Genomic DNA, 27,674 nt, shown 5'->3' on the forward strand with positions numbered 1-27,674 from the left:
TTAAATCCTCAAAATCTATGTTAATTAAAGCAGAAATAAGCTAATTTTTGCTACTTTCGGTTTGACCGGAAGTGATGACGACGGATGGAAATTTAATTTTTAGGCTCCCAGTGACAGATGATACCCAAAATTTTAAAGAACGGCCAAAATATGCGTTTTCTGACTACTTCCGGTTTGGCCCGGGAAAAGTGACGTGCCGGACGTATTTTGATGACTCCAATAAATGAAGCTTAACATTTTGAACAACTTTGCTTCTTTGACGTATTACAAATTCTCAATACTTTTTGAGATATAAAAGAAAAACTTTCGACCTCGCTAGGCCCTTCATTTAAGGGGCCAGCCCTTTTTTTGAGATATCATTTGAAAGATCTTGGAATTTTACACTTCTTTTATTATACATGTTTTAACAAAATATTTCTAGGTAAAAGGTTATCGTTGAAAAGGTGTCAAAATTTTTGAAATTCGCGATAGGACTATTTTCGGGCCAAAACTAGCTTCCGTACAAAGCAATTTCGTGAATATGAAATACGTTCCGCACAACTACATTTATTGCTCTATTATCACTGAAAATCTCAAGTTTCTATTTTAAGCCGTTTTCGAGAAAACTCGCGGACAAACTAACCCTCTGAAATTCACTAAAATGCAAAAATCTCGGAACCGGAAGTGACGTCATCAAAATTAAAAAATATATATCTAGATTTTTTGATGTTCCATCAGCCCTGAAAGTTTCATGAAAATCGAGGGAGCCGTTTTCGAGAACTCGCGTGCACAAAATCGGTAAGAAAAGAAAAAAACTGGAAAAGAAACTAAAATAACAGAAAGGTCTTCCGTTGGAAATGGAAGACCTTAATAATAATAAGAAACAGAGTAAAAACAATATGTTCCCCAACTTCGTTTTGGGGAAAATAATTAGGAGGATCTAATGTTTTACAGTAAATTTTGCAAATTTACTTGTGTTAGGAGAAAGGAGAATATTTACTTGTGTTAGGAGAGAGGAGAAAAATGCAGTAACCAGACCATGATTCAAACTTTGGGCCCCCTGAATCTCTGGTCAGGTGCTGTACCCACTGAGCTCAATTGGCCAGCGGAGAACGAACCCAGCTGACTGCCACATTCCTCCCTCCTTAAAGGTCTTTGGCCTCTAAACCACCCCCCCATTTCTGGTTCTAGGGCATGGTCACGACATCAAATGTAAAGGAGAGGAGAAAATGCAGTGGAACAGACCGGGATTCGAACCCTGGCCCTGATTCACTGTTTACCGACTGAGCTATCTGGCCATCAGCAATCAAACTGGTTGACCGCCACCCTTGATTTCAAGAACATGCCAGGGATACAGGCTAAAAAAATTGGGCATTATATTGTTTTAAACAGTACCTCATCAATGCATTTTCTTTTTTAAGATTTAATCATACCTTGTAAAGAACGAATCTGGAATCCATGTCAGGGTATGTCTTGATGTTGAAAACCTGTATGAAAAAGAAACTCTCATGTAATAGTGGAGCAACCATATTTGATGAGCAACAACAAATCAAATGCATCTACTTTGCTGCAGAAATTTTTTAACAAACGAAATTTTACTAAATTACTTCTTTTCTTACCTTGTTCCTCCTACATTGAGGTGAATCACGTCTCCTGGCATCGAATCAATCGTTACAGAACTGCTACACACGCTATCCTCGTTAATATAGAAGAAAATCAAAATGAAATGTGTTTATAAAGGTCTATAAATAAAATATCTATTTTTAACTTGTTGGTTAACTCGAACGATTTCTATTTCGAAGTAAAGCGTATTCTTTTATCAAGATTTTTATCTTGTTAAATGTCATCGAATTCTTTCAGTTTAGTGTAGAAAAAACAGAGAACAATAATTTTTTTAAAACAATCTTTATAAGTCTTTCAAATTAATAAAGAAAGGGTCATGACACATGTGTACGCTTTACTAAATATTTTGCTGGTTCGCTTTCCATATGATAGGAACCGAATCAGAATGCAGTCAGCTTATGGAAGGACAAATTGATCCTGGTAGGCGTGTTCATTGTGTTTAAATTAATATACATAAAATTAATACCATCTCCTCAATAGTAAATTAACAATGTTAGATATTTTTATTGTCTTCAATACGTTAACCTAAAAATAATGAGATTTTTAACGTGATAAGTCAGAATTTCCTCGACACATGCCCTGAATAAATAGTACTATAGTTGATCCAGGGACCGATAGTAGGCCTATATATAAGTCTCTGGTTGATCTAAGTATTTGTTAATGTACCAAGGCCTAAACTGAGTATTTGTGCAATTTATTAATTGATTAACAAGATATTCTTACAAGATATACAAATAATACATGATTTTTTTTTCCATTTCAGATTCAAGTTGATAAAACTTGTCATGCCAAAACACAGTCAAATTCAGCTTCAAATTTTAAGCCTCTACAAGGAATTTTTAAAACTCTCAAAAGATAAACCAGGTTTAAAAGAAATAATCCGTACTGAGTTCCGCAAAAATGCAAAATTGCCTCGAACAGACACATTGAGGATAGAGTATCAATATAGGTTGGGAAAAAAGCAACTTGATAATCTGAAGAATTCAGCTATGTGTTGTGTGTTTGAGCGAGAGAAATGATGTGGTCTGTTTTATCTCGACTTTCAGTTTGTCGTTCAGTGTTTTGTGTAAAACGATATGCAACCTACAGTAATCCCTCAAAGCATTTGGATCAGTATGAAGCTATCTTGGAGCAGTTTCCTGGAGGAGTACAAATGGCATTTGCTTATGGATTGTGGAGTATTTAAACAGGAGGGTCAAAGTGATGCCCAAGTTAAGGGAAATATGATTGATTTGATATTTGTTGTAGATGATTCATACAGCTGGCATTACAAAAATATGAAACAAAATGGGAAACACTATTCATTCCTAAAATTTTTGGGAGCAAAACAAGTTTCAAATATTCAAGAGAAGTATGGTGCTGCTGTTTATTTCAATACTAAAGTTCAGTGTGCGGGGAGAGAAATTAAATATGGAGTTATAAGCACTAAACAACTTATAACTGACCTATTGGATTGGAACACTTTGTATGTGAGTGGTAGAATGCATAAACCAATCAAAATTCTTATTTCACCCAAGAAGATGGAGCTGTGTTCGGCTATGCAAATTAATCTGGAGAATGCCATACATGCAGCATTACTTTTACTTCCAGAAACTTTCACGGAGGAGGAACTGTATCAGCAGATTGCTGCCCTCTCGTACGATGGTGACTTCAGGATGAAATTTGGTGAAGACAAAAACAAAATTTCTAATATTGTCAAACCAAATATGGCTTACTTTAGGAACCTTTACGAACAAATTTTATTAAAAGAGGAACATGTCAAATGGAATATGAAGCAAGGTGTCTTAGAACAATACCCCAATCATGTGTCCCAATTTCATCACTTGAACCTTCTTCCAAAAACAGTTCAGTTAAATCTTTTATCTTGTATGCACAAAAGGCCAGGGAAATACCCTGACTTAGAGGAAATCATTAGACAGCTAGCTTTTGACAGTAACTGTGCAGACTATGTGAGACAGAGTATTGCAGATATTGTGAAGAGTTCCAGCAGAAGCCAGAGCATTAAAGGCATATTCACCGCAGGAATAGTGAAATCTGTACTTTATGGTAGTAGGAAAGTCCAAAAGATGCTCGACAGTAGAACAGAACAAAAAAGTCTCACATAACCCTGATGTCAAATTATTTATCTCATATTGACTTTTTTGAAAATAAATTTTATATATTTTACATAATGTGTTTGGTTCATTGTCCTTGTGTATTTGTAGAATTTTGAATCAAATACTGGTACTTATAAAAACTATATTTGATTTAAATGCATTGTAAAAAGTGTTAAAGTAAGTGTTAATCTTTTTTATATATATGTTGTTATAGCTTATTCACCGGGTACTTTGAATATTATTTGGAGATGGTGGTTTAAAAAAAACATTTTGACAAGTTGAAAGCACTCAAAGTGACCATAGAACACCTCATGACCTGTAAAACTATACTCACTGACACAGGGGCATCTTAAACACTATATTCTAATTGTTCTCTACTACATATATGTATAAATACACAAGTGAATATACTAAGATGCCCCTGTGCTCTACTTCTAGCTGCAGATCTGTAGCTCACTGGTCTGAAAAAATGAGGGTGGACAACCAGAGATCTGTGTCGTCCTCGAGATCTCTGGTCATCCTGGTCCATCCAATTTTTATTCAGACCAGCAAGCTACAGATCTGCAGTTATTCTCAAAACCCAAACTGAGAACAGAATGTATTGAAAATTTGACATGAGTATAACTTCTGAAATAATTTTAAATAATCAACATTTTCAACACAGGTTTTGCATAGCTCAGTATAAGGCATCTTAGTCCTAGGTATAACTCTCTGACTTCTGGGGATCAGGTTGAGGTTTAAGACATGGCCATAGGAATCGGCCTCCCCCCTAATTTTGTAGATATTATAGAACACCATAGAAAACAAAGCTACCCCTCCCCCCCCCCCCCCCCCCCCCCCCCCCCCCCCCCCCCCAATATAATGTCTGATAACTTTTTTTGTAATTTGCTTGTCAAGGAATTTTTTGGTAATTGATACTGCCCCCAAATGAAAAATGTATGCATGGTTGTGCCCCCCCCCCCCCCCCTTGCTTTCCGCTTATAAGATAATTTTAAAACTGAATTATATCAGTTTTTCAGGTACAGTATCACTGTTTCAACAATATTTATTGCATTAAAAAGATTTAGTTTTGTTGTTTTCACTAAAGGAAGCTAGGAAACCTTCTCGTTCAATGATGTTCAGCTGTAATTAGGTACGGAGGAATTTCATCTTTTAATGGTGATCAGTCGCTGTTATTTCTATTATTAAGTTAATGTTTACGTGATGGATAACAACCCGTCGGTCGACTTCCTCACGTTTCAAAATTGAACCAAACTTGCATAGGTTTTTGGATGCAATCCATTAGTTGTTATAAGATATTTCATAAAATTTCTAGCATTTAATTACTAGTAGCTTTTTGAAAACTGACAAATAATGTTCAGAAATAAATGTTAATCAAAATTAATTAAAATTCCATACAGTAATTTAAAAGTGAAATGTTAACAATCTTGTCATAAAATAAATAAATAAATAATTAAAATAGGAAGAATATTGTCCATTTTATTATTTTTATTTTAAAACTAAGGGAGATAATATTCTGAGATATGACTATGCTAACTACGTGCTTTGTTACCGAAGCCTATTAGTGCCATAGTACACAAAGTGAGGGCAACGAGTGTATAAAAAGGACAAGCAACATATGAAAACGAAACACCCAAAGGTAAACCGTATATGATGGCAGAAACACACGTACATTTTTTGTATTCCGTTCTCCGTTGCTTGATCAATAATATATTAAGAGCGACCAAGAAAAGTGTCGCCGTAAATCAAAGGTTTTTACGATCTTTAGATGTAGCTCTCTGATTTGTCTGTTCGAATTTTCTCAACCAGAAAGCTGCAATATGAATTAAAAGAAGCTCTAATAAACGTATATTCGTCAGAAAAAGTGTTTTCTATATCTCATTGCTTAATTAGATAAAATGTAATCTATATAAATCTTTTGCATGTTGACCTCCAATATACAGCAGATGTAGCAGTCAACGGGAAAAAGAAACTCTTAATGAATCATTTCTTTCGAAAAGCAAGTCTTTGTTTTGGGGGGAACGAATTATATAACAGGTCAACAAAAGAAATCCTTTCGAACACTTACGTGTTCGTGCATTCTGCCTCTTCTCAGGTGATTACTACGAAAAGATAAATGTCTATCATTGAATTGTTTTACGTGATGGATAATGACCCGTCGGTCGACTTCCCTCACGTTTCAAAATTAAACCAAACTTGCATGGGTATTTGGATGCGAATTATAATTGAAATATCATGCATTATATATTTGCTAGCATATAATAATTGATAGGTTGGTAAACATAAGGAAAAAGTTTACAAGTACATTGAAATCCTTTTAATAAAATTTCATTTTGAAATCATTAAAAAATATAATTTATACAATCTTGTTATAAAAGAAATAAATTTGTAATTCAAAATGATGAAAATCATTGTCAATTTAATTTTTGGATTTTAAAACTAAAGGAGATAACTCTGGGATATGAACACGATTACTCAGAGATTGTTGCAAACGTTTTTCGAACATTCTGATGTTTATCATTCCAAACATTTGAATTGATATATTCATAGATGAGAGGAGAATTCTAAATATACATGTAAAATTCGTCAAAGTGTTCAAAATATAGATTTTATAAGGCTGAATTTGGACACGAGAAGCATTTTTGTATTACATGTAACTGACGATCTATTGATGTAGTACTTATTCATACACTCCTAATTGAAACTGGTAGATTTTTTTTAGTATAGAATGAATTGAGTGAAAGAATGTATACTCTGCGGAATTTAGGACAACTGGGTTATGAGCTCCATTACATGTATTTTCTCAACCCTGATTTCTTTAAACAATTGCAAGTGCTCAACCTTCCAATAAATGTGGGAATAAGGTTGAAAGATATGAGACTGTGTTATCTGGATGTGCAATAATAAAATATGACTACTTAATGGGATGTAATGTGTAAAATTCGGATTAATTGGTTACAAAATATCATAAATATCCAACTATTTTTGACTTCGGTAGGTTGACGATATAACCAAAATTCAAAGTATAACTTCGTAAATATATTGCATGATGGTCATGCTTGTTGCATTTTACATTTCACTCTTGAAAATGTTGCTCTTTCAGTAATTTTTACTCGGTAAAGAATGGTATAAAGTTACTCGATATCCATTCATGCATTACATGTACATAATATAATTTTAAAAATGTTCTGTTATTCATAGTTACATATTTACTTATTTTTATTATGTTCTCCGATTCAAGTTTTCTTGACCTTTTCTATTCAAGATGAATTCTGAATTTACAGGTAAAGTACTAGTATTTTAAGAAATGTCCCCCTTGGGCCACCTTACGTAAACAATACTCCCACGCAGATTAAATTCTATGGCAGAATGCATGCGGAATTAGGCTCGGAATTCTTCGAATACTGACACAAAGGTATGCATATGCCCTATTCTTTATTACATGTACTATTTTGGTGGTTAACTGTCCTGTATTTTTACCCTGTTTAAAATATGTACAATTTAACTTTTTTTGCGCCGCTGATAAAGTGCATGTTTATTTAAGTTTGATGGTTAATCAAAAACATTCCGGGCCAGTATACTAGATGGTATCCCTCCTGCTGGGGTGGGGATAAGGGCTTCATAGATTCCGGGTTGGTGTCTTTCTGAAACATTATAAACCGCTACCCTTTTCTTATGAAAGCTTAAATTAAGATGTATGGCATTTGCCATATATGTATATACATATGTATACCCTTTGGAAACTGAAAGCAGATAGACTCATTATAAACTGACCGGGCGTCTTCTTTCAAAAATGAATTTCATATACATGTATATCAAATATTTTTTTTCCAATTCTACAATAAAGATTTACTTTTAAAATAAATTAATGTATTGTTATCCATCTATTTTAGTAACACATACATTATCCAAATTTTAATACATGTACTCTCTTGATCTCCATCGTCGCTGCCACCTGTGTTCGAATCTTATTTCGTTTGACGAATACCTTTCATTGGTGTCTATAGCTATCTGTACCATTTTCCTTGGAACTGTTCGTAGACGTGTGCATTGTCGGATCGAGGAGTATGTGCTGGACTTGTTCCAACAATAAGCCAATTGATTACAGACACATGCAATACTACAGCACCTGCGTGAACGTGTATCTCGCTATAAAAAATAAACTAGATTCGTGCAGATATTTGTTTGCACTACCCATGGTCACTCTATCGGAGGTTGAAATGAAATATAAACCTATACACTATGACAAAATAATTATTGCAAAAAATTGACCCCTTCCTTTGTGATGAGAATAATCAACATTTACAATGGTCGTTGGGAGATGCCGGTTGTTGAACTCCAATTAAGAGAGTGTTTGTATTGCTATTCGCTGGTACCAGAAACATTCTTTTCATAGAACTTGAAATAAATCAAACTAATTTCACACTTTTACATGTCTCATTATATTCATTAAAAGACACCTTTGAAATTATAATTAAAAAGGCATCTTTGAAATGATATACAATAATAAAGCAGTACTTTATGAACCAATACTCTAAAACTGTTTACATGTACACTGTATAATGTACACGATTTGCTTTTGCAGTTCCTTTCCATCTTCGAGAGCCAAGGGTTTTCGGTCCACTCCGCTCCTCATAAACCCTTGGCCGTGTTTTCATAATGAAATCAGCCAAGGGTTTATGGGGAGCGGAGTGGACCGAAAACCCTTGGCTATAGCGAAGATGTTGCTTTCAAGCAGAGCTGCAAAAGAAGAGCGTGTAAACTAGATTTATACATATGCACGACATGCCTGCAAGCACATGCTCTATATCAGTCTGGAAAGCAGACGTAATTAACTGACCAAGCTATATATACAATACGAAATTATCTGTCACAATGTGATAGCAGGTATGGTGCATTCCGAGCTATATTAGAATCTGCAGATTTTATTATTTTATTTATGGAATTCGAAAAATCATGGACTTTTCCCGAAAAGGGAGTGGTTGGAGAGGGTTTTAAAGGCTACCCAGTACTAAGTGGAATTGTCTCCTTCCCCCCCCCCCCTTCCGGCGACAGAATCGGCTATTTCATTATGATTTTATTTTTGTAAATCTATGCTCTATTATTCATACATGTATCCACAGAATCCATTAACCATGGCAGGGATATCAAAGAGAGTCAACCAGTGGCAGAAATTCTTTGACGAACACGAAGAAAAACAGAAAATAAACCCCTTCTCTGAATGGGAGGGGGCCTCACATCGTCAGAAACTGGACAAAAATGACCCTAATTACGGGCGTCCCGTGGAGGGATCTATGACAGAATATAGGGGTCAAAAGGCCGGAGAACTCATCAGCGGAGAAATCGTGGAACTGTGTCACGTGATCTCTGATCTTGGACAAAAGAACGCGGATGGAACATTCAGTATATCTTTTGGAAATCTATTCGAAGCATACACAACCATATCAAACAAACTGGTGGGGATGTTAATGCGTGCACGGAAACAAAAATTATTAACTTTTCCTGGAGAAATGTTATTTCAGAGACGAGATGATGACGTTACAGTTACTTTATTTAAAATTCCGTATACCACGTGATTAATATTTAAAAATAATTTATTTTAAGTGTTTAATAAATAAAAATTTTTTTTGACATTTTGAAGTGTTGTTAATTTAATTTTTTTCACATTCAAAAGTTATCCTACTTTATATTCATGCAGTATAACATTCCTCTGTCTCCTGAAAGTGGAACTGATTCAGTATACAAGAACATGCTTCGAGTACCATCCAGTTTAATCCGAGGCTGGTTACTAACAAATAATTGAATGAAACAGGGATTTCAACAATCTCATCAAGTCAGTACATCTCAATTTCTACATGATGACCTTGTTTACAAATACAACGTTGTATTATATTACTTTGGTGACAGTTGTTTGGGTCATTTATTATATTAATATTGATTATGAAATACACTGTACTCTGTTTACCTGATTAAAACATAGGGCTCACACAGATGTGATTGTTTGAAAGGGGCTGATTTCTTCAATAAAGCACCTGATCAGCCTCTGGTAAAGTTCACAGGAATCTGTGTCTTTGACCTAATCACAGATTGTGTACAGATTTATGATCACTGTGCTAAATGGAATATTTGGTTTATTCACTTTTAAGTATTAAATTGGGTTTCAAATATCATAAAAAAAGTTATTTTTCATAACCAGACATTAAAAAGACCTTGAAATAAAAGGAAAGGAGAATAAAAAAATCCTATTAAGTATTTTGAAATCTTTTATTGCATATTGCATTAAAACAAACAAGTGCTACAAAAAATATCTTTTCCATTGGAAATACGATATACACTTCAGTGCTAAAAAAAGTCAACAATTGAAAGCTGAAAGAAAATATTGCTCAATGACGGTACATCATTACACAATATTATACTGTAAAGGTATTTCACATGAATGAAAGATTGTAGTGCACCCCATATTTTCACTTTAATCAAATAATACATGTATACATCTAATGTTTTCAATTATCTTTCACACATTCAAAAATGCAATTATGGAAACACAGCTTAAGTAACTGAAGCTTTGTTCCACACAAGCCTTCACTTTTAAAATACTATATAACAATCATACTTAAAGAACTTCACTTATTTTTCATTGCAATATCCTGCTGATGTTGAATCGTTTCGTAAAACTTTCTTTTAACTTCCTGTTGTTTTTTGTAATCTTCACTGCTCCTCAATCGTTTGTTTTTGGCCGCGGCTTCTTTGTCACCCTCCTCTTTGATCTTCATGAAGGTTTTCATGGAGTTATCATCATCGGGCCGAGGCCCGCGAAAGTTAGCCCATTTATCTAGCTGACCATGCTTCTGGGTTTCCTGAGTAAGTAAAACAAAATATAATGTTCCACTGAATAGCTCATTCATACTTGATGTAGATAACATAGAATAAAAGGTCATTTACAAAGAAGATAAGTTACAAATTCTCACATTTTGCTTGTCATACATATATTCAGTATATTAGTGAGAAAAGCTAGATCCTTGCCTTAAACATTACAGGAAGCGAAGCTGTAAATAAATATGATTGTTTAACAAACACTGACTTACTTTTTGAAGTTGTTGTAATGTTTTTACTTCTCCAATTTCTTCAAAAAATTTCTGGGTTTCTCTATCTGACAGAAGCTAAAAGTTAAGGGAACAAATAATTTCTTATATAATATCAGAAAGAAGTAAATAATGTAATAGGAAAAATGTGAATAAACAAATAAATAGCAGAGTCTGACTTGTATATTTGAAATCTGAGAGAAGAAAGAAAGAAAATTTTGCATTTTGACTCATACACTACCAGAACTCTTAAAAACACCCTACCTATCTTATATATTAAGATGAATAAAAAAAAAAAGAAATAAAAATAATTTTGATGACAGTTTTAAATTACACTTACTGACGACTTCTTTTTGTCTCTTTTTCTGTAGACAAGTTTTTGTGTCTGAACCAATATTGCTGCACCTGTCAGTACAAAAAGCTGAAATCGAAAACATGATATTAAAAAAAAAATTAAAAATTGCAATTTTCTCATACATTTTCATGTGATAAAACTTTATTAACTGTGCCAGCATACTAAAGCTATCAATTAATATCAAAAAATATATATTCAGGCCGGAATGGCTATATTTCTTGAAAACTGCTTAAAGATTTAAGCTTTCTGCATTTTACTATAGGTACATCGCACGTGCGACTTCATCTGTTCCTGTATGATTAATATTATTATAACCATTATATACAAATGTGAACAATGCACTTTCTTTTTGTCCCAATGAGGGCCCTTAATAGGTCAATAAATTAACTGAATTGAATTGTACAGATATAAGATAAGGTCTAATCTATGGTTTTTCACCAGTCCTGTCGTGTCAACGCTCAAAAAAGTACATAATGTACCATCAAAGGCAATCCCTTGTTAAAGAAAGGAGATCGTCTCAGCTCCCGAATGTTCTGTTGGAAAGAGGAAAACATCCTTTATCTCATTCAAAAAATTTCAACTAGTAAACAATATCCGATTATATCGTTGTCACATTGCGTCAGGTCATTTCTACTTTCAATTTCAAAAGGAAAGTAACAGCCAGACATTGGTTAGCCCGTACATGGAAGTTTCTAACAAATCGTTACGTACTGTTTATGTGTAATTTACCACTCAAATTAGTATAAAAGACTGAAAAAATCTGTACGCAACAAAATATTATATCACAGTATAGGTGTCTTAAATCAATTTGTCCATACTTACAATTTTAGGGAAGTTTCTAGTATGCATTATGCCATTAATACCAGCGTCATCCCCCCACATTATTTGCTAATTAATACAGGACCTTGCATATTAGCTGGCTTAGTCTACTACGTCGTTTTTTCAGGTCCAAACTCGGCAAGTTTCCCGCCTTATGGCGTCATTGAACATTCGCCTTAATGTGCATTGAAAGTCTACGCTTTTATAATGGTAATAAATCATTATGAAATCATCTAAAACGCAATCATTATGCCTTAGCAAATTTCTGTCGAAAACTTCTTCACACCTATATTTCATTTTGTTTTACATCTACGTTTTGGCCTAGCTCTACCTTTGGGCGTTGCCATTGGTGACGACGTCATTCTTGGCAACTGCAAGGAACCGTTGCGTTGTGGTTACTGTCGTTAGTTACTCACTTTGATCAGTTGCGAGTAGACGTGTTTTTTACACAGCGACAAAAATCTCAAATTTCACAATGAAAAGAGAAAGATCTGATGAAAGAAACAGCAAGAGTGTGTCTAAGAGGGTAATTTTTCAGAAAATAAATTTTTTTTGGTCTTCTATGTTTGTTTTCCCGAAAAAAGATACATTTTATGACGTCAATGAAAATGGCAAAATCCCTCTGACTAGTCTGAGTCAACTATTCAACCGATCTCAATTGTTAGGCCAAAAATACAAAGATCTTCGATCATTTGGAAGGGGGAGGGGTGCGTATTGTTCGGGAGGGGCATGCAAACAACCACGTCGACCCCGACCCCTATCTCTCGTTAAATTTTAAAATCTGGAAGCCCCCCCTCCCCCATTGTGGTTTTAGACCTCAATGTAGAAAAACAAAATTGAAAAAAATACAATGTAAAGATTTGTTTGAACACGAAGAAAAAGCATGGGCAATATCGATAATATAGAGGAAATTCGGTTAAATATAAATCATAATATTTATAATGTATAGGAAAATGTTTTAGCTTTACCAATTCCTGCTTGAACAGACCATCCGCGTTTGAAAACTTACCTCTCAAAATTCATTGCGTGCTAATAGCAATAGAGATTATTTTGATTCCTTTGAATGATTGAGTCTCTCTCATCTGCAAAGTCATATAGAAAAGGGGGACTACTGAGGGCAAGCCTTATAAGAGTTATTTCCCTTTGATCTCAACTAACTTGATTACAACTACAATGCAATACGTAATTTTTAGCGATATTCAATTTTAGCGATCTCAGAACCCTCGCTAATAATTAAATCCTTGCTAAAATTTCTGCTTAAACGCTAAGTTCTAGATTTGTCCGTTATAAAAAAAAAACAAAGCGATTTGCGACGATGTCCACCTCGTACAATATGAAAAAAAATCGTAGGAAAAAGATTGCGAGGAAAGCACATTTGTACACCATATTTTGAGGGGGGGGGGGGTTAAAATGATAAAAAAACAAAAAACAAAAATAGGGGCATGGGTGTGCTACGAAGACCGAATATAATTTTCTAATAAGCATTTGATTGACAATGGTTAAAGTATATGTTTACAATAGCAGTTTAAGAGAAAAATTATGATTAATTTTGCAAAATGATACAACCAACTAAAGTTTTAGGTCTTGGTCGTAAGTTTTTTTTTTTTAAAATATAAAATGAACCTATAAATTATTATACTACATGTCTTTTAACGGTTGTTAATAGCAAATACTGCAATTTTATTTTATTAATGTATATATCTGGATTTTTAAATAAAAGTGTGTATAAATGTAAGTCCATTAGAGTTAGTTTTATGATCAAATAACAGTACGACATATAACTCTGGACACGACAAAGTCCAGACTTTTTACTACCATTTCTAATTATGATATCCAAAATATTTTTATATAGCTTTGTGGGATTTCTTAGCAGTATACCAGGGTCTCATGTTGAACTCACAAACATCTCTACTTAATTCTATAATATGAAGTCTTAAAACTCAGAATCCCAAGGGAAAATGGTGGGATTTTCAATCCCACGAACTACCCCACCTTTCTCCCATGGGAGAAAAAAAATGTCAGATGGGATATTTTCTCCTTGGGGATTTTTTCTCCTACATATTTGTTCAAATGAGATAGCTCCCATGCAAGGTTATTGACAATGAATTATTTTCTCCAGTAAAGTGTTATAGTTGGAATGTATTCTATATATATATTATGATGAGAGATATGTCATCGTCATAATTTAAATTACGGGATATATTCTATGTTTCACAATTTATGGGAGAAATTGTTTGATTGTCAATATCCGTTGGAATTATCCCATTTCAACAAATATGTGGGAGAAAAAATCCTAATGGGAGAAAATATCCCATCTGACATTTTTTTCCCATGGGAGAATGGTGGGATAATTGATGGAATTGAAAATCCCACCATTCTCCCATGGAATTCTGAGTTTTAAGACTTCTGTAGAAGTAGAGATGTTTGTGAGTTCAACGTAAGACCCTGAGATAAACAGAACAAGAAGGATGTTTATAAAAGTATTTTGAATATCACAATAAGAAATGGAGGGAAAAAGTCTGGACTTTGTCGTGTGCAGAGTTAAATGTCGTACTGTTAAATACGTTTTGTTGTAATTTTAGCGCCGTATAGAGGCCTCTTCAGATGACAGTCGTCAGTGGTACGAGGTGATGCTTGCCCTGGCGGCTAAATCAGCTGTAAGTCTCTCTCTCTCCCCCTCCCTTTCCCGACCTCTATCTCTTTCTCTATCGATCTCTTTCTTAATCTCTCAAACTGAACCTCTAAATCCTTTTATACAATTTCTCTCCAGTGCAAGCAAGTCTTTGCTTCTGCTGTTCATCAATGGAGAGATCACATTCGAGACTGGGTAAGAATCTGAATGGGGCATTTTTTTTTCAATAAATGAAATTCACGTTTTAGGGCCGGGTGTCTTATATTCATAATTATTATTTTTTTTTTTTTAGATAGTCACGTTTTATGAAATTGTTTCTATCTTTTTTTCAGCGTGAACTGACCAGTGCCATCAACAGTTCTGATGAGCGTAGGGAGCTTCCTACCATACCACAACCTACGCATCACGTAAGTGTCGGATGGAACAACATAATGGTCACAAATGTTCTTTTTACTTAATTACATGTAAATATACATGTACAACATCGAAATGTGAAATAAAAAGTCTTGTCTTAATAAAATTTTCTCGGTCGATTGTGAGGCATTCGAATTGAAATGTATTATTTTCCCTCACAGATTGAGTGGTTGGCCAGAGTCAATTTTAAGCATAGGCCAGTGCGCCGCTATGACATACCAGAACAGAGACGCTGTGACGTACCAAAACAGAGACATCATCACAAAGTCTCCAAGGAGCAAAATTTGGATTCCTCCTTTTATGTCTACTAAGGAGGAGAGTGAAATTAGTAAGTGGAACCACCCATAAAACGCATTGTAATACTACTTTCTACAGAGAAATTCAATAATAGGTCTGTTGAGAAAAGAGTAACGTCACCCATTTAATTTTTTAAATATAGTACTTATAGTATATACTTATAGAAAGCCAATTAAATTATCTGTCCCCTATGATAATGTCTGATGACTTTGTTTGCTTTAAATCAATGGGTTTTTTGAATTGCTCCCCAGTTCTGGATTACAGTGGAAGTAAAATTTCTTGGAAATAAATTGATAAATATCGCTTAGAAAAAGATATATGTAAAATTTAACTACAGAACAAGCTTTAATCAAGATTAGATAGTATGGCTTTCTCAGAATTAGACGTTGTCATTTAACACTATATACTTTGATAATTTTTCTGCAATATTCTTTAATGTATTCTTCTTAACTAATGTCTTTTTCTCTTTTCTTGTAGGTTATGCATGGTCGCAAATGGTATGCAAATGTCAGAAACCGAACCACCACTGCCATCTCTGTATCACTGGGCTCGACTTTGATGATTCACGTCCCCTATGGATTGCATGCTGGGGTCGTTGCATGTGATACTGGACATGTGCATATATAGACAAGACATTTGTTGCATGTCTTGCAGATACACATGTGTTGTATTATTTGGCAAAGCACCGTTTGCCTACCACAAAGTGCGTGTACCAGTATCTCGGTTTTGGTGATCATGCCCCTTTTATGGGCTACATGTGATTCAAACACTGAAGAAACCTAGTTAACAAAGTCAATGTGCTGCTATCATCGGACTTGACAATGTTCCTTTTATGGGCAATATGTGATTAAACACTGAGAGAGACCTGTTATTTCTATATAACAATGTCAGGATCCGTATACATTTGTACCATCTCCCGGAACTTCGCGACAGCGCCCTTTTTATGGACTGTATGTGTTGAGACACTGGAAGAGATCTTTTACTTCTCTTCTCTCCTCGGACTTTGTGACAACACCCTTTTTATGGGCTATATGTGATTAGACACTGTGCTATACGTGATAAGCCATCGGAACCAACCTATAATTTCTATACCACATAGACCGTGTACCACCACTTGAAGAGACCTATCATTTTTATACGAAGAAGTCCGTGTACCGCTGTCCTCGGATTTGTGACAACCCTTTTATGGGCTTTATGTGATAAGGCACTGCATGGAAGAGACCCATCATATTTATACCACAAAGTCCGTGAACCGCTGTCCTCGAACTGGGTGAAAACGCCTCTTTTACGGGCTATATGCGATTAGACAATCGAAGAGACATGGTATTTCTATAACACAAAGTCTGTGTTCTACTATCCCCGGATCTGATGACAACGTCCCTTTTGTGGGATACGTGTTTAGACAATGGCATCGCAAAAGTCGTGACCATCTTGGTACTTTAATTGTAATCTGACCTGGAGTCCATGCCTCCTTTTGACCTTGTATTTTTAATAGGGCATGTGTACATGTATGTGGATGCGTGTGTGATTCCATATGTGCAAAGCCAACGACATTGTCGATGCTGACTTACCTGTGCACTATGTGCATATTTGTATATAGTTCTTGCATGATTTATTTTTATGTTTATTGTTGAGATAACTATGCTTTAAATTTATTTTGTATGTATTTCTTGCAAGATTATTTTTTATTTTTGAAATAAACATGCTTTATATTCACAATATTTTTTACATACATGGCTGTACTTCTTTGTGATTTATTAGTATTTTTTAATTTTTTAAATAAATTTTTAATACAATTTTCATTATATATTTTTTTTAATTTTTGAAATAAAATAAGTTTAAACTTATTTTTTTAAGTACTTATTTCATCAATTACATTTTTTCTACTGTTCAATAAAATATGTTTAAAATTAAAATCATTTTTTTTTTACATAGTTCTTTCGTAATTTTTTTTAAACTGTTGAATAAAGTATGTTTAAAAATCATATTGACTTGTGTTTTATTCGGCAGTACCCTGTCGCCCGCATGGCGCAGTGGTTAGAGCGTCTGCTCTAGAGTCACAAAGTAAGGAGTTGATCCTTATGTCACGGGTTCGAATCCCATTGTGGGACGTAGAAACCGGTCCTTCGGATGAGATCGCATAAACCTAGGTCTCGTGTCGCAGTAGGTGCTGGCACGAAAAAAGATCCCTCACTGCTCAATAGGTCAACATTTGTAGCTCTCGACCCGGAAGTGGTGGCGTTTGCATCTGAGTGCAAAATTCTCGAGAGGGACGTTAATCAATCAATCAATCGGCATTACCCAGAAATTTTGCCCAGTCTCGGACAGTGACAGAGATTCTGATTTTGATCAGTGCACAATGCACGAGTATCTAAAGGAAGAGGTTAACAGTAAGACTTTATATTCTTTATTATTTATATATCCCTTTTTAATTTAACTTTACGTGTTCTTTATTAAAATGGGAGGCTCACTCATCTCTGTAAAAACAAAATCTACACATTCCTGAGTCACCATTCCACCTTGAGTGTTGCATTTCACAATGAATGAGGTCCACTTTTTTTTTATTTCCAAAGAGAGATTTTTGGACGTTCTTATTGACATATGAAAATAGGTGAACTTTTGTTTTAGCATTGATCGTGAACAGTATCAAGCCCTATTAGCGAAAAGTATAATTGGTCACAGTACATGTTGCTAGAATAATCTTAGGCTACAAAATAATATACGTTTGTCTAAAAACAGACATATACGGGTTCATCTATAGGACTTTTTCGATAAATATATTAAAATGGCATATATAATAAATAAATTTATATTATCGAGTTAAAATATTATTAATATAATTCAAATCAATGTCCGCGTCACTGGCTCTAAGATGGATGTCTCGATAGACATTTTGCCAAGCACAAAAATTCTGGCAATAAGAATTTTAGAATAGTATTTTAAGCATTCACCCTGTTTGTGCATTCCAGCCTACTGTTAATTAGTCTTTTGATGAATTCGAACTCGGTATCCTGCAAAGTCCACTGATTTGTTGATTGATCCTGTTCCGAAAAATAAGCATGGAAAGGACTAGAAGCTGTATTTAACACCTGCCCGTCCAGGTAATTCTTCCCTACGCCTATGGAGATTAAGGCAATTCCATCCTTTGTCATTTCTTCTACTAAATTATAAGTCTCTGTCATATTAATATCGAATCCATTATTGACGAAAACAACGTACTTCAAAGCGCTGTATCTAGCCCCCTGTCTGTCCGAGAACATTTCTTGCCAAATGAATCGAAGAGCATTTGCTAGATCTGACGAGCTGTTATGGTTGTCTTGTTTTGAGGCTTGAAAAGTACTTGCAAATGTATCTAAATCGGTCGTAAAATTCAACGGCAAAAATGATAATGCGGTATCGGAGTAGTGAACGGTACCTATTTGCACGTACTCAGATCCTAAGAAAACAAATTCATCCATGGATTGCATAAGTTGTACGAAGATACCCAGACTTGCTTTGAAAGTAGTCTGTGACTGTATGGTTGATGTGTCGAGAGCAAACACTATATCACTATCCCGTCTTACCTTACACGCTGAAAAAAAATTTAAAAAATAATTTACTGTGAAATCACTTTTTTCGTGGTGGTTTAATTTTCGCTGTTTTCAAGGCATGGCGAAACCCACGAATTTATTACCACCAGGAAATCTAAAATTTCACATGCATTACTACCTAAACTTTTCCGTCTACAAAACAAATATATTTTCCTCAAACCTCGACAATTTGACCCCACAAAAATATATGATTTTACGGTATTTAATTAGCAGATCTGCTTCAGTACCAATAAGGTATTCATTTAGAAAAATCTTTTTAAAGAACAATTTATAATAAAAAATGGTTTCGGCTTATTCTGATCCATACCTGAACATCGTATGTTTACCGTTTTCTTGAAGACTTGATGCAGCGGTTCCATATTAATGCTGGGATACACATCACCGAATCGGTGATCCCCGGACAACTGCCTAAATCCCTCATGTCTGACGTCATCACCAAATGCCACCAAGAAAACGTCATTCCACTCATTTGATAATTTCAAGAAACCTCTCAAATCGACAATGGAACCTACTGCAGCACTCAGACTTGTAGGCATGCCATCGGTGAAGAGAAATACAAACTGAAAATCATTGGGTGTTAATTGTAGTATCCTTTTGACCTCGATACAGGCCGATGGTATGTTAGTTGTTCCGTTGACAAAAGTGATGTTTTGAATCAAACTAAGAAGTTCCGTTTTGTTTTCGTAAGAGTTGAAATTAATGTCTACCCTCGCCTCTGTTCCATATGAGATCACCGCTACTAAAAATTTACTTTCAGAAATGGTGATTCGTGAAACAACGTCCGTAATGTACTGCAACTGTTTTCTGAACGTTTTCCACGAAGAACTATAGGAAGAGTCTACCATGAAGACTAACTTTGTGGCGTTTGTTTTACAAAGATCTGAAATTAAGCTAAGAATTTAATTTTCATTCAGTTTTGATTTGAAATTGTTGCCATTGTCACGGGCGTCATCGCTGCATTTTTTTAGAATTCCAGATTTATATATTTTCCCCACAAGAAATTGAAATACCTTGAGCTTGAATTGTTTGTCTGACTTACATATGTATATGCACCTACCAATCTCACATAGCGGTCCATCCCAATCATTCGAACAATTACAATAAAACGAGCCTGGGATATTAACACAAGAGCCATTGTTTTTGCACGGATCAAGCAGGCACTCATTGATATCTGTTTCAAATAATATCATTTAAACATATCACTTGATAATAACATAAACCTGAATAGATTGAAAGCCTTCTATTTTTCTAAAATACATTAAGACGTAACATATGCCAAATGGTAAGAAAAACCCTATGTGGACATATTTCCACAAAAGCAAAAATTTATTCAAACTGATAACTTCGAATATTTGACAATTTTCAGTTTATGTTACCATGTACCTGTATCACAGCGTGGTCCAGTGTACCCTGTTTGGCAAACACAGCTAAACCCGCCATCAAAATTGTAACAATCACCATTGTTACATACAGGGTTTTCTGGATGTTGACGACATTCGTCTACATCTAAAAAAAGTACATTCCAATATATAACAAGTGAAATATACATTGAGAGAGAGAGAGAGAGAGAGAGAGAGAGAGAGAGAGAGAGAGAGAGGGGGGATTCATACATACCCTCAGTACATACAGCTCCTGTCCAGTTAGATGTACAATTACAATAAAATGATCCCTTTGTGTTTGTACAGCTCCCTCCATTCTTACAGGGCCGGAATTCTATACATTCATCAATATCTAAAGAGTATAGAAACTGTAAAATTTGTACTGATATATTCAAACGGATTAAATAAGAAAATATTATATATTTGTACCATGGAAACGAAATTACTTCTGTGCTAGTACATTTTAACGTCAATACATAGAATCATGTTTGACAATTTTATTCATCTATTCTAACATTTTGAAATTGACACCATACATGATAAGTGTTTCGACTTCTGACAAGTGAGGGTAATATTAGAACTACGGTTACCTCCGTCACAGTGGGTCCCCTGGTGACCCTCTGGACAATGGCATTTATAAAGTCCACATAAATTCTCACATCTTCCTCCGTTTAGACAGATTCCTGGATTCTCAACACATTCATTTACATCTGTTGCGAGTTAAACGTAAAAGTGTTTAAAAAATTCGAATAATTTACATTTACTGTCCCAAAAATAAGTCTGATCAAGATATAAAACATCAGTTTCACTTTCCACAAAGAAAAAACGAGTCTTACCTTCTTCACAATATTCTCCCTTGAAGTAATTAGAGCAATGGCATTCAAAAGAGCCATTAGTGTTGATACATGTTCCATTGTTAGCACATCCACTATCAACGCACTCATTTATATCTAAGGAAAAAATCCATGCATTAAATATGATTTTCTTTTCAAACTTTTGAAATTTTTTGCTAAAAATTTATTTGGAAATACATCCTCAACCTGTTTGGCATCTATTTCCTTTCCAGCCTGCTCCACATGAACAAAAGAATGCACCAGGTACATTAATACAACTCCCTCCATTATCGCAAGTCTCCTCTAAACATTCATCAATATCTGTAACAGGAAATTCAGACTAACCATATAAACTTGTCAAGCATTTTGCAGACTAATTATTAGTTACAAGACGACAATGATAAAGATTTGTAGGAAAGCAGAAACTTACCCAGTTCACAATCCGTTCCGTTGTACCCAGAAGCACAAACACATTCATACCCTCCGACCAAGTTTATACAATAACCTCCATGTTGGCATGGGTCGTTTTCACATTCATCAAAATCTATGAGTAGAATAAAAATGAAGCCTTTATTTAAAAAAATGGAGAAGGTAAAACCTCTGCATGAATTTTTTTTTTGTTTTTATTTCAGCCTGAAGGTTAAAAAAGTTACCCATAAGAATACCTTTCTACATCAATGTACAACATGAAACATATGCATTGACATTAAAAGTTATTTCTCTTTTTTATTCTTTTTTCAATAATACAAAATTCTCCACACTCAAAAATTATAGACACGTATGGATACCTTGATTACAATTTCGTCCAGTTACTCCATCATCACAATAACAGATATATGAACCATTAGTATTTGAACAAGTTCCATTCAATCCACATATATTCTGTTCGCATTCATCCATATCTGAAAAAAACAAGATTCTGAATATATTTTTCTTTCATTTTTGTTAAAGCTTTGGTTAGATATGATCAAAAGCATTAGATGTCATTTTTATGCCCCTGTAAACGAAGTTTCGGGGGTATATAGTTTTTGTCGTGTCCGTCCGTCTCTCTGTCTCTCTCTGTTTGTCCGCAAAAACTTTAACCTTGCCCATAACTTTTGATTTAGTTTAGCCTTGTCTTTCATATTTCACATATATATTCCTTGTGACAAGACCTTTCTTTGGGTACCACCAAATTTGACCTTTTGACCTTGACCTTGGAGTTTGACCCACTTTTACATGAAAATTTTTAACTTTTATTTTGGTGATATCTTTCGAACAGTAGATACCAGGACATTTATACTTCACATATGTAATGTTTTTTGAAAAACCTTTCATTGGATACCAACAACCTTGACCCTTTGACCTTGACCTTGACGATTTCTGTACTTGTGAAAAAACTTTAACCTTGACCATAACTTTTGAACGGTAAGAGATAGAGCTTTCATACTTCATATACATAATCCTTGTGAGAAGACCCTTCATTGAATACCTTGAAGAACTTTGACCCTTTGACCTTGACCTTTGAGATTGACCTACTTTTAAGAAGCAAATCTTGACCATAACTTTTAAAGAGTTAGGGCTAGTGTTTCATACTTTACATATTTGATTCTTATGACAAGACCTTTCATTTTATAACAAGAACTTTGACCCTTTGACCTTCACCTTGGAGTTTGGCCTACTTTTTAAAAAAATGAACGTTGGCCATGACTTCTGAACGGTTAGGGCTAGGGCTTTCATGCTCTACATAAGTATTCTATGTGGCAAGACCTTTCATTTGATACTAATTATATTGACCTTTTGACATTAACCTTAGAGATTTTTGTACCTATTAAAAAAACTTTAACATTGGCTTACTTTCATATTTCATAATTGTTTTCCAGTGAGAATACCCTACTTTTGGTACCAATTTATTAAATTTTCATTTTAGAAAAGTTATGTTGCCATACGGGGGCATCAGTGTTTCACAAACACATCTTGTTTATCATTGCGATTCATTTAGCAATACCTTGATCACAACTTGGTCCTGTCCATCCAGTTTCACATTGGCAAACAAAAGATCCTGGGACTAGAGTGCAATTGCCATTCAAACATGGCTTGAAAGAACAAGCGTTTTGACCTGTTTATGAGAATAAGACCTATCAATGAATTATAAATAACTGGTGCACCAGTATCTCCTCTAATAAGCTATTTAATAACTATCCGATGATAATTTGACGAGTTTGATTTTTCGGTTGAAAAAGTGTTGCGTTGCCTACTATTTGAAATTACAAGTTACAAATAAACCTTTTGAACTTATAATTCCATAATAAAATAAAACTATGATTTAGGAATTTACAATGCTTACATACTGGTTTTGAACAAGCTATCAACCGGATTTAATTACTCATCTGATTTAAATTGATCTCAATATTTTATTAGATTTTATCATTATTTTGAAATAAGATTTCCTAGCTAATGATACTACCATTTTCACATTGATCTCCTTCAAAACTTTCGGAACAGTTACAATGAAACTCCCCTGGAACGTTGATGCATGTTCCATTGTTCCAACATGGAGATAAGCCGCACTCGTCAACATCTACGTTGACAAAATGATTGCAAAATAAACAGATATCATAAATTAATATGGAAGGCAAACAGAATCTAGAGATAATCGTTGACTAGTTCATGCTTTTAACGATTATATTGTTACCTAGTTCACAGGATTCACCACGATATCCTCGAGGACACGCACAGTAAATCTTCCCAAATTTGGAGACGCAGACACCGCTATTGTGGCATGTTACATTACTACAACCATCAATCGCTACAACGAGTGTATTATCAGAAAGGCTTTACTTTTAAGGCAATATTTTAGATGTATGGATTTTGTTCTCTGATATTTGACTATGCAAAGCATGTTACCTGTTTCGCACATCTTTCCTGTCCAACCATTTTTACACAGACAGGAATATGGGGAATTTTCAGCGATACAAAGACCTTCATTTTGGCAAGGCAACTCGTTACATGTACTATAGTCTGTTAACTCAATATTTTTGAAATAAAAAGGAATGTTAGAAACAGATGAAATCTAATTGCAAAAATGCTAAATAAATTCTTAAAAGTATTCGAGTTAAATAACCTGTGGTACAGTTGCCTGGCGAAGCACACAACACACACTCATAACCACCAAAGGTATTATTGCATACTGTGTTTTGAGGACATGGGGAGTAGTTGCATTCGTCTACATCTAAAAAATACGTTAAAAAAGATGAAACTTACAATTCTGTTTGGAAATATATAGGAATTCCAATACACCTTAACTTACCTTGTGAACAATTTTCTCCTGCAAAACCTGCTGTACAGGCACATACTGCAGTCACTCCAAATGAAAAACATGTACCATTGTTGTAACAGGCATGCATATCGCAAGATTCTGGAAAAAAATACAGTTTTGCTTTTACTAGGAGCCAAAAGAAGGCATTTTCTTTAAATTCTTCCTCGTCTTGACCCGTTTATTCATTGAATATACTTTATTGCTTACTTGTGTTTTATCCCCTCGCTAACGTAAATGCAAATTGGATTAAATTCATAAACGAATAAATTAGCAATTGGAGATCCTAAATAAGAGAGTTGATCCGAATTAATCATAAGTTTTGTACAAAATCTTCAAAATAGAGAGGTTTAGCAAGCTAATTTGTACGCGAACGTGTAAACTACAAGTTAGAAATACACGTACACGTTTACACGTCTTTCTTGTTTAGTAAAGTATAATCTTTATGCGTACTTGTAATACTATGCATATCAATCGTTTCAAATAAATATATGCATGTATATATTAGATCATTATTGAAAAGAGCTTTTATAATTTTATTCCATCAAAGTTTGTCTTGAAAGTCTAGATGTGTATTTCACACTCTTTAAAATTATCCTTTTTATTCACAGAGGTTTAGTTCTTTATATCATTATTTGTATAGAAAAAAACACACTTTTAAAAAAATAAACAACAGTTAAAGAAATATGAGGTACAATTTTTACCATAAATTTCGACAATGTGTTTAATGCATACACTCTTTATAGCCGAAAGTCATATTTTTTTTTATATTCATTCTTATTTATATCATAATTGATAACAATTAAAAGGCAACCTTGTTCACATCGTTTTCCGTAAAATCCATTCTGACAAACACAGGAGAAATCTCCATCCAAATTAATGCAATGTCCATCATTTGAGCAGGGGGAGACATGCACTCATTTATTTCTACAAGTAAACACACCATATGAGTAAATGATCTTACTATACATTTCACTGAAAAAAAATCAAGATTAATATGAATGCATTACTTTTTGTTTATTTATTTTTATCAATGTGAAATTTATTCTTTTTACATTAAAATAAATTCGATTGATTTCTGTTAGAAAATTGTACCGATGCTAATTTTACATTATGATTTAAAGATCAAGATGAAAGCATTTACGAAACTGGAAAAGTGAAACCTCACCATCCATGCAGTGTATTCCTTGATAACCTTGGGGACATTCACAAAAGTAACTGCCACCCGTATTTTGACATGTGGCATTAACACTACAAGGGTTTCTTGCACATTCGTCGATGTCTATGCCATGGAAAAAAGAAATAAATGAAAACTCACTCTTGTGATCAATTTGATCATTTATCAAAGCAAATGAAATACAGTACCTCTTTCACATTGTTCTTCAGTAAATCCAGGTGGACAAATACATGAAAAAGTAGAATTCCCTGAAAAACAACTTCCTCCATTCTGACAAGGCGATGATTCACATTCCCCCAAATCTATGAAAAGTTTTTTTTCAAAACCCGGCATGTCAGTTTTGTTTTAATATTCATACTTAACAAATCATTTTAATGTCAAAAACAAATAAAAACTCTTAACAAAATTGACAGAAATTTCCAGTCCAAGCTGTTGGACAACTACATAGAACTGTTCCATTGCTATGACTACAGTTTCCATCGTTTTGACAAAGGGATGAATACGAACATACATCCAGTTCTACAAAAAAGATATGCATTCTCATATTTGATATCAAATAGAGAAAAACCAGTTCTATATTTGTATCTCCTACCTTCTTCACAAAGTTTCCCAAAATTATTGCTGTCCTTTTTGCAATCACAAGCAAACCCTCCAAGAACATTTTGACACACTCCTCCATTTTTGCAAGGAGACGACACACACTCGTTCACACCTTGATTACAACAAGTACAAGTTTTGTAGTTTCGTTATTTTGATAATTTTCTATGTTCAATCTTAAGATTTTTGGTTTCAATTTTTTTTTCATTATTTCAAATAAATAAAAAAGAAATAAAAAAAAAGTAGACGCACCATTTTGGCATAAAGTTCCCGAAAATCCATCACGACAACGGCAAAGGAAATGCCCGAGTAAGTTGATGCACACTGCATTGTTTTCACAAGGCATTGCATTACACTCATTGATGTCTTAAGATGAAAAAGTCAATAAAAAACAAAAATAACAAATATTAACTCAATTTTATGCATTCATGTCAAAAATGAAACATTTGCTTAATAAACGTCTTAGATTAATTCATACCAGTGTTTGTTTCTGAATGTTTATTTACCTTTTTCACAAATACTTCTGGTCCCACCCTGGCTGACATCCACAGGAAAACGAACCTGCTGTATTTGTACAGTCCCCATTGCAACACACCGATGGCGAGGTTAAGTACTCATCAATATCTAATGAGGAAATTTAATGATAGAGGGTTTGTTTTTAAGCTTGCTTTACTTCTGTATTTATGACTTGATAACTTGTTCTCCGTAAGAATGGAACTTGTTGAGAATCCAAACGTAATTATGATAACTTAAATTCACAAAGTTATTTTAAGCTTTTAAGAGACACATGTGAAATAAGATAATGCAAGCTAATGTTTCAAAAAAGAATTTCAATCTAAATTAAATTTGAAAAATTAACAAAATTTAAAAAGAACTAAATCAAATCTTAATTATATATCAGTTTTATAGAAATAGAAATCGATTTTAAGTAAACTTTTTTTTATTATTGTTTCCTAATTCGTGAGTAGTAGTCCATGAGCCAAGTCATGAATTTTTCGGTATCGGTACCATCTCGGGTGAATAATTTTCATAGTTAATTTTTGAAGGACATACATTTCTACCTTTAGAGAATGTATGATAGCATTCAATTGATTGTGGCTTTAATGGTGTATCAACTGTTTATATACATCAACCCAACTCGTTCTCTCAGCTGTGTCTTTGAAGGAAGAGGGTTGGTTTTTCAATGCGCAATTTTATCTTATTTCGGATGATATTTTCTTGAATATTCTTTTCAATGCAGACCATGCTATTACCCTGTTCACCTATTTTTCAATACTGGCTCTATAATGAGCCTCTAAATTATATAGGAAATTGATTCTTCCCTTGTATAAAAGTGGAATACTAGTATGCAATTTTGAAATTTTAATCAGAGGAAACAAATTACTACTGTGACAATTTTCACACCAAAAACATGGTCATTTTATTTAAAGAATTTTTTTTATCAGGTATTAGCATTTCAAAACGTTATTTCAGTAACAAATATATATAACTTGATTTAATAGTAAA

General features: G+C 34.1%; 4 protein-coding genes and 1 pseudogene across 4 annotated transcripts; 2 read left to right on the forward strand and 3 right to left on the reverse strand.

The window, feature by feature from the left end:
- The first annotated feature begins 2,605 nt into the window (after positions 1 to 2,605).
- On the forward strand, positions 2,606 to 3,851 carry LOC134272387 (phosphatidate cytidylyltransferase, mitochondrial-like; annotated as a pseudogene).
- A 6,092-nt stretch (positions 3,852 to 9,943) lies between these two features.
- On the reverse strand, positions 9,944 to 11,770 carry LOC134272390 (uncharacterized). Its single transcript, XM_062754631.1, has 4 exons — positions 11,615 to 11,770; positions 11,121 to 11,201; positions 10,784 to 10,858; positions 9,944 to 10,555 (listed from the first exon to the last, which is right to left on the reverse strand). Exons 1-4 carry the CDS (start codon positions 11,687 to 11,689, stop codon positions 10,322 to 10,324), a joined length of 465 nt encoding a protein of 154 aa, XP_062610615.1. The 5' UTR covers positions 11,690 to 11,770; the 3' UTR covers positions 9,944 to 10,321.
- A 2,538-nt stretch (positions 11,771 to 14,308) lies between these two features.
- On the forward strand, positions 14,309 to 15,986 carry LOC134272392 (uncharacterized). The gene is made up of 5 exons (XM_062754633.1): positions 14,309 to 14,380; positions 14,537 to 14,611; positions 14,919 to 14,993; positions 15,162 to 15,328; positions 15,775 to 15,986. Exons 1-4 carry the CDS (start codon positions 14,309 to 14,311, stop codon positions 15,309 to 15,311), a joined length of 372 nt encoding a protein of 123 aa, XP_062610617.1. The 3' UTR covers positions 15,312 to 15,328; positions 15,775 to 15,986.
- Positions 15,987 to 18,089: 2,103 nt separating this feature from the next.
- On the reverse strand, positions 18,090 to 25,297 carry LOC134272388 (fibropellin-1-like). Its single transcript, XM_062754630.1, has 17 exons — positions 25,209 to 25,297; positions 24,389 to 24,496; positions 24,203 to 24,310; positions 23,986 to 24,099; positions 23,774 to 23,887; positions 23,546 to 23,659; positions 23,087 to 23,197; positions 21,888 to 22,001; positions 21,530 to 21,643; positions 21,307 to 21,420; positions 21,103 to 21,216; positions 20,857 to 20,976; positions 20,502 to 20,618; positions 20,271 to 20,393; positions 19,945 to 20,058; positions 19,195 to 19,767; positions 18,090 to 18,868 (listed from the first exon to the last, which is right to left on the reverse strand). Exons 2-17 carry the CDS (start codon positions 24,483 to 24,485, stop codon positions 18,237 to 18,239), a joined length of 2,793 nt encoding a protein of 930 aa, XP_062610614.1. The 5' UTR covers positions 24,486 to 24,496; positions 25,209 to 25,297; the 3' UTR covers positions 18,090 to 18,236.
- Positions 25,298 to 25,568: 271 nt separating this feature from the next.
- LOC134272391 (uncharacterized) lies at positions 25,569 to 26,288 on the reverse strand. The gene is made up of 3 exons (XM_062754632.1): positions 26,164 to 26,288; positions 25,974 to 26,090; positions 25,569 to 25,873 (listed from the first exon to the last, which is right to left on the reverse strand). The coding sequence occupies exons 1-3, from the start codon at positions 26,248 to 26,250 to the stop codon at positions 25,730 to 25,732; spliced, it is 348 nt and encodes a 115-aa protein (XP_062610616.1). The 5' UTR covers positions 26,251 to 26,288; the 3' UTR covers positions 25,569 to 25,729.
- Between the last annotated feature and the right edge of the window lie 1,386 nt (positions 26,289 to 27,674).

This window comes from Saccostrea cucullata, unplaced genomic scaffold, assembly GCF_032062105.1.
Source record: "Saccostrea cucullata isolate Sc308-1 unplaced genomic scaffold, CSIRO_AGI_Scuc_v1 ctg8192, whole genome shotgun sequence".
In the NCBI taxonomy this organism is placed as follows: domain Eukaryota; kingdom Metazoa; phylum Mollusca; class Bivalvia; order Ostreida; family Ostreidae; genus Saccostrea; species Saccostrea cuccullata.